The sequence below is a fragment of the Melitaea cinxia genome, chromosome 21 (genome assembly GCF_905220565.1).
Source record: "Melitaea cinxia chromosome 21, ilMelCinx1.1, whole genome shotgun sequence".
In the NCBI taxonomy this organism is placed as follows: domain Eukaryota; kingdom Metazoa; phylum Arthropoda; class Insecta; order Lepidoptera; family Nymphalidae; genus Melitaea; species Melitaea cinxia.
In genome coordinates, this window is record NC_059414.1 from 7,632,285 (window position 1) to 7,639,919 (window position 7,635).

The 7,635-nt window shown below is 36.0% G+C and overlaps 1 protein-coding gene across 1 annotated transcript; it reads right to left on the bottom strand.

The window, feature by feature from the left end:
* Positions 1 to 3,231: 3,231 nt before the first annotated feature.
* On the bottom strand, positions 3,232 to 4,541 carry LOC123664156 (cuticle protein 19.8-like). The gene is made up of 2 exons (XM_045598758.1): positions 4,515 to 4,541; positions 3,232 to 4,237 (listed from the first exon to the last, which is right to left on the bottom strand). The coding sequence occupies exons 1-2, from the start codon at positions 4,524 to 4,526 to the stop codon at positions 3,314 to 3,316; spliced, it is 936 nt and encodes a 311-aa protein (XP_045454714.1). The 5' UTR covers positions 4,527 to 4,541; the 3' UTR covers positions 3,232 to 3,313.
* Between the last annotated feature and the right edge of the window lie 3,094 nt (positions 4,542 to 7,635).

Genomic DNA, 7,635 nt, shown 5'->3' on the forward strand with positions numbered 1-7,635 from the left:
TACTTGTCTGTTCTTGAAATTATCTAAAAGGCTCTATTCCCGACAAAATTGAAATAAATTAGGAAAAAATTGCGAGAAAGTAGGTGCAGTGTGGCTGCTCATATTTTTTTTGACTGCCTACCCTGTCTAAAAACTTTATGCACGCCACTGGTATTCAAGTTGATAGTGTATTCGTCTAAACGCCTTATAATTGTCACATTATACGCGACTACTTTACTTACTACTCTAACCTTCCTGGTATAAACGATAATTCCAGCGATAAACTGTCACGCAGTTTGAAGGGTTATGAAATTATAAAAGTAAGTATTTGATCCAAAAAATAAGTCTTTTTTCCGTGAATCTTTAATAAACGTAGTTTTTGAGTTTATCGCGAAAACACATACAAACAAACGCGTGTGAATATTTTGTTTGACAATGTTCTAATGATATTAATGGAATGGAAGATTGCAAATGCCTTTTATGTAGTATTTATTCATGCTATAATGTTTGTGTCGTAGAGTAAATTAAGCTATGTGAACACACTGAGTTGTATAAAGTAAAAATTATTCACTTTCTTTATATTTTGTATTTTAGGTTTTTATATATATTTTTTTATTGTGTTGTAAGTAATCACTAAGCCATGTGTTTGTTCTATAAATATTTTTGATAGACTAATCAAAAATATTATAAAATAAACTACCTACATCATTAAAATATTTTGTATGTCCTTTCTATTATTGTATGTTTTATATCAATTTTTTGAGTGCAATAAAGTATATAAATAAATAAAATATACAATAACACCAAATCTCAAATTTAAATCTATACAAATAAATAAAACTGGAGTGTCTGTTTGTAATACTAAAATACCAGCTTTTTACTAAATTTATATGTATGTATACAAGGAACATATACTAAAATATATTTTTTATAATTTTTGTCTGTCTGTCTGTCTGTTTATCCGATAATTCTATGAAACAGCTGGACTAATTTTGACGGCACGTTTACCAGCACATAACTGGTGTAATAAGGAGTAACTTAGGCTATTTTTATTTTAAAAATTTATTTATTTTATAACTCAGCGAACTGAACAATTACTTTTTTGTTAAATTCCACATGGACGAAATCGCGGGCACAGCTAGTAAAAAATTTAACTGAATTAAATTAAACTGGTGGGTTCGTCTATCGGCATACAGCGTTTAACCGATTGTGAATGTGTGACGATTATTATATCACTACATAGTACAAAACAAAGTCGCTTCCCGCTGTCTGTCTGTCCCTATGTATGCTTAGATCGTTAAAATTACGCAACGGATTTTGATGCGGTTTTTTAATAAATGGAGTAATTCAAGAAGAATAACCTTCTTCTATCTTCTTATATGTATCATACATGCACAATATAGTAGAGAAAGACTGATAATTTTAGAGGTTTCTAATGTGACATCGTAATAAACACATTTTTTGCGCTTATATTGCAAACGCTGGCTGAACTCTACGAGATAGATCATAATTATGTACCACAGTATTGTACCATTTGCTAAGATCTACAAAAAGTCCATGATGGTATATATCTACCACTTAGGGATAACTCACAATAACCATTTTAATCCCTTACTTTTTACGAGAAATAATGTCTTATTTACAAAGCGATTTTAAGCAATACAGTATTATATCTTATCCATTTAAATATCTTAAATATAATAAAAATAAAATAAATAAAAATAAAATGCATTGTTTACAGCATATAATTTAAATTAATATTTTCGAAGATATTATAGATTTAAAATACTTACGACCGGGGCCTGTGAACTTTGTATACATAGAGACATTCTGTAGTATATTTAGAATAAGCATTGCACCCGTGCCAGGCCGGGGCGGTTGACTAGTAATTAATAAATGCTGTGGTAGTAGAATGATGTACTTCAGCATTAAGTCGAATGTGTACCTATTTACTCTACTGTACTAAAACTCGAATAAGTTTATGTGACATCTAATTATGAGTGATTGTAATTTATTGTATTTGTATTTTAATGTATATTCTTTCATGTATCTTAATAAAATAAATAATAATAAATTAAAAAAAAAACAGGCACAAAATGACTTTGGCGAATGAGCTATTTAACGAATGAAGGTAATGATAAAATAATTATATCTCCACCGAATTTTTATTACAGATTAGTGTAGAATAAAATTATGTGGTGTCATGGACACAAGGTAGGAACGAAGTTCCTTCGGATAGTATAGAAGCAACACATTTTGAAAAAAAAAATGTTGAATTTTATATATATTTTCTAGTTTTTGATTTTTTTTTAAATTTTGTTGATTGTTTTTTAATTAAGTACATAAAAGTATTTAGGAAATTTAGTATTTTAGAAAATAAAAAATACCGTAAAATAAAATAAATCAAACAAAATAATAAAATAATAATAATTTTAACTATTAAGTGAAATAAAAAAACATATGGCTTTATTTATTTTTGTCGACAGTATAAAATTACATAATAATTTTAAAAAGTTTACTACATAGTAATATTTTAGTTTTACATTCGTGTGGCTGATATTACGTCACTTCCGTTATATATTTTTCTTACGGTTTTAGTCTTCCAGCCAAATGTCAAGCCTTCGTTCCAAAAATAACGTGTACGTAGCAAATTATATTATAGAATTAATTAATAGTAAAACATAAATTATAAAAAAGAATTCAAAATACAAATTCTTGACATGTATCAAAAATATTTTTATAAAAATATAAAAACATGAAACAATTTATTATTTTATTAGCGTCATATAAATAAGTCATGTCGGATTATTACTCTTTATCATCATCATATATATCAATACACTAAGGTTTTGACGGTTGATGTTTGCCTCCCTTTTTAGAAAAAAACCTCACAATTACTCCGCTTAAATTATATATCATTTTATACATAATTGCTTGCTCTACCGGCGTCAACAACTAGAAAATTTATTATTGCTTTTGTTTTTGTAAATTAAGTAATTATTAAAATTATATATATGACGGCTTTAATTTTAAAACAACGTCAAGATGATTGACTGTTGGTAGATGTTTTGTTCAATTTCAAACCAACTTACGTATGAATACTTTTTTTAATATTGTAGTGATAATTAATAAACTTATTAAGTGCAAATTTTTTGCACGGGTATAGCTAGTATATTTAAAATGTACTTAGGTTTAGGTGTATATCTTTAAAAATCATTGCTATAAAATAGTGTTCTCAATAAAAGACCGAAATAGACAAAATAATAATTTTATTTAGCTATGTACAAATACCGTCTTTTAAAAAAAATGAGTCATCAACTCTATCATATATCTTTCAAGGGTAACGATAACCAGCGGCAGTAGCTTCAACTATTTTGGCCGGTGCAGGAGATGCAACTCTTGCTACGGGAGCAGCGGCAGTAAGACGGGCAGGGGCTGCGGCTACTGGTGCGGCGTAGCCAGCTGGTAGAGCAAAACGTGCTGGAGCAGCGGCAGTATAAGTTGCGGCAGCTGGAGCAGCGGCAGTGTAAGTCACGCCAAATGGGGCTGCAGTGTAAGCAGCAAATGGACCGGTGGCGGTATAACTAGCTGTATACGCAGCTGATACTGGGGCAGTGTAAGCCGCTACGGGAGAAGCATATCGAGCTACAAAGGGACCGGTGGTGTATCGTGCATTAAACACTGGAGCGGCAGGGGCGGCAACGTATTGGGCTGTAGCTACAGGAGCAGTGGCATATCTTGCAAATACAGGTGCAGCCTTAAGAGGAGCTGCAACAGGGGCTACAGCGTATCTAGCAACAGGTGCTGCAACAGGTGCCGCAATGGGAGTGGCAGCATAGGCGTAGCGAGCAGCGACTACTGCAGAAGCCGGAGCAACAGCGGGAGCAGCGGCCAAGCGAGCAGGTACAACTGCAGGTTCGGCTACAACAGCGGGAGCTACGAGGGGTTCCTTGCGTACAACTGCATTAAATCCATTGACAGAGTCAGCTGAGTAGTCAACGATACGACGAGTACCATCAGGGTCCACTAATGAATATTGTCCCTGGACAATATCACCGTTACGCTCTTCCTGCTGACTCTTATAGTCTCCAGTAAGAGAATCTGCTACATCATATCCAAATCTGTACTGTGGTAATGGGTCGAATTCTTCTAATCTAGCTGCAACGGCAGGAGCTGTGTAGGCAACTGGAGTCGCCGCAATTGCTGCAGGCGCTACGCTACCGTAGGCTACAGCTAGCAGGCAAGAGATGACCACGAACTAAAAAATAAATGACTTATATATGACAAGTGTCTAAAAAAAATAAAAGTTATATTGGTATGAAATAATCTTCGCCCAGAAATTATGTGTATTAAAAAATGTATTACTACTCTTTAAACTTAGTAATTTTATTATTTATTATGTTTAATTAATTGTAGTAGTAGTAGTGACAAAATTTGGAACAAAAATATAAAATCCTTTGCTTGCTGCACTTTTGTTAACACTTTCACAAACACTTTTGTAGACACTTCACAAAAATTCTTTATTAATTTCGTACCTTGAAGACCATTTTGTTTTTTCAACAAAACTAATTTGTTGTTGTGATATGTACAGGGATGCTAGAAGCTGTTAACTGTACTCAAATTGGACACTAACGGTATTTATAGTAGTCCGTGTTATAGTCTTGCTTCATCCTGGTGGCATCTCCAAATTTAAATATATTCAAGTACGCACGTACAAGCCTGGTCGATGGGCAAGCTGGACAATGCCACGTAAACAAAGGCTCTACTTGTGCAATTCGACCGGGGCTGTGAAATATCGCGGTCACGCCAATTTTTATTTTAACACCACTAAACTTGTTTCAGGTGTATTACGTTATCATAGACGCTTATTATGATAAATTGGTCTTAAGAAAAATGTTTTGTATGCATATGCATCAATACATTACAATCATCATCATCAGTGGCATATAGTGCAAGCAATCATGCAATGTTGTCATGTCACGGTTATAACACTTTGTATTTTTCTTTTCTTTATCGCAGTTAATATTTATAGATATATATTTTCTAGACACCTAGTAGTGGATTGCTAATTTAAATAAACAGAAAATATAATAAAATTCAGTTATTACCATTGATTGACACATCCATAATTATTTATTGTTAAAATTATTCTGGTTCTTAATAATCACCTAACCGTCAACAATAACGATAAAATATTTACACGTCTACAAATGGAGATTATTTGTTACGGTATTCATTACTTTAGTTTTTTATTAATACTACAAGTGATCTACTTTAAATGCTTTAGGTTTGAGTAGACAGTTGAAACTCGTCCAGAACGTGGTGTGAATATTTTTGTTGTAAAATGTGTTTAATCAGATTATTGATATGTGTGTGTATACATTCTTACGTATGTTATAAGAAAGGCAATTTGTAATGATTTATGAGGTCCTAGTTTGCAATAGATACCTAAAGTGTTTATAGAATGTTAGTGAATTATTTTCAGACAAAAGTCTAGTAAGCTAAGTGGACAATGGTAAAGAGAATATTAGAAATAGTGGCGTGACTTCAAAAAAGGGAAGAGGTTTTTCAATTCGACCGTATATCTATATTTTTTTGTTATGCGTCTTCGCGAATAACTTCGTGATTTATATTTATAGAGATATCCCAAGGGTGTTACCATGATAAGGAAACCAGGGTCCGATGTTGGCATTCCAGAGAATCGGGAACTTTCGAAAATCGTAGTGCGTTTACTATTTTTTTCGTCTATTTACGTTGTGGTACTTGTCGATGTAATTGAAGTCGGTTTTTTTCGTTTGCTAGCAAACACAATTATCTACTTTATACTCCTTTTACATTTTTTTTTCGAGTGAAAATAACTGTACCATGTGTATTAAATGGGCCCCATGTTTCCCAAATTAAATTTTATGTTGATCCTAATTACCAAGCTACCGTCAAATATGAAAATAAAATCCTAATATTTTGCGATTCGCCGCGGTTAAGTAAAAAATAACTGAAAAATATTCCACAAATACAAAATTAGAGTAAATTTCTTGTTATCTGTGAACAATTTTAACAAATACGACTTTATTTAAAAAAAATATTATTGATTTAAATTTCCTTGTAATAAACCATTTCTCGCCAATTACTCGCCGAGACCTCCGCTGCTCAAATACGAGAGAGGTTGCTACTCTGATTGAGCAGAATAGGGGGTCCAAAGTTTTCCAAAGACCATTGGGGAGAAGCCTTCTTGCGAAGCTTAAAACAGCAGATGGCAGAACCGTCTGCTCTCGCCCTCAGGTCCGAGAAGAGGTTGAGAATTTTTATGGACAGCTGTACTCGTCGAGCGCACGCAAACCTGCGACTTGGGACACCGAAGATCCACGGGCACCATTGTTGCGCCATTATTCGGAGTGTATCCCGGACTTCGAAGAGGATGAGATTGGTGCAGCGCTCGGGCAGCTTAAAAACGGAAGGGCCCCGGGGGATGACGGAGTTACCACTGAACTCCTTAAAGCCGCAGGGCGACCTGTCCTGAAAGCCTTGGCAAGACTATTTAACGCCGTCATCCACCGAGGTACCACGCCGGAGGCGTGGTCCAGGAGTGTGGTGGTGCTGTTCTTTAAGAGAGGCGATAAGTCTCTGTTAAAGAATTACAGACCGATCTCACTTCTGAGCCACGTCTATAAGCTGTTTTCGAGGGTTGTTACGAATCGTCTCGCCAGAAGACTCGACGAATTCCAACCACCAGAGCAGGCTGGGTTTCGAAATGGCTACAGCACCGTGGACCACATCCATACTGTTCGGCAGATTATCCAAAAGACGGAAGAATATAATCAACCGCTGTGTATGGCATTTGTGGACTACGAGAAAGCCTTCGACTCCGTCGAGACCTGGGCTGTCCTGGACTCTCTGCAGAGATGTCATATCGACTGGCGATATATCGAAGTACTAAAATCTATGTACGACGCGGCGACGATGACCGTTCATGTCAATGACCAAAGAACAAGACCTATTTCCCTCCGGCGCGGGGTAAGACAGGGGGATGTAATATCACCGAAACTGTTTACCACTGCGCTAGAGGATGTTTTTAAGACCTTGGATTGGGGGGAACGGGGCATCAACGTCAACGGTGAATTCATCTCTCACCTTCGTTTCGCCGACGATATTGTCATCTTTGCGGAGACGCTGGATGAGTTAGGCCAAATGCTGGCCGGTCTAAACGAGTCCTCCCGACGTGTCGGTCTCTGTATGAACTTGGATAAGACGAAAGTTATGTTTAACAACCAAGTCATACCGATACCGGTATCGGTCGATGGTACCCTTCTCGAAGTTGTTCAGGATTATATTTACCTAGGCCATACTATCCAACTAGGCCGCAACAACTTCGAGAAGGAGGCCGATAGGAGGATTCGGTTGGGCTGGGCGGCGTTTGGCAGGCTCCGTAGAGTCTTCACTTCGAAGATTCCGCAATGCTTGAAGACAAAAGTTTTCGAGCAATGCGTCCTGCCTGTGTTAACATACGGAGCCGAGACGTGGACACTGACCAAGGGACTGGTCCACAAGTTTAAAGTCGCACAACGTGCAATGGAACGGGCTATGCTTGGGGTCTCTCTCAAAGACAGGATTAGAAATGAGACTATCCGCGAGAGAACGAAAGTAACCGACATAGCCCAC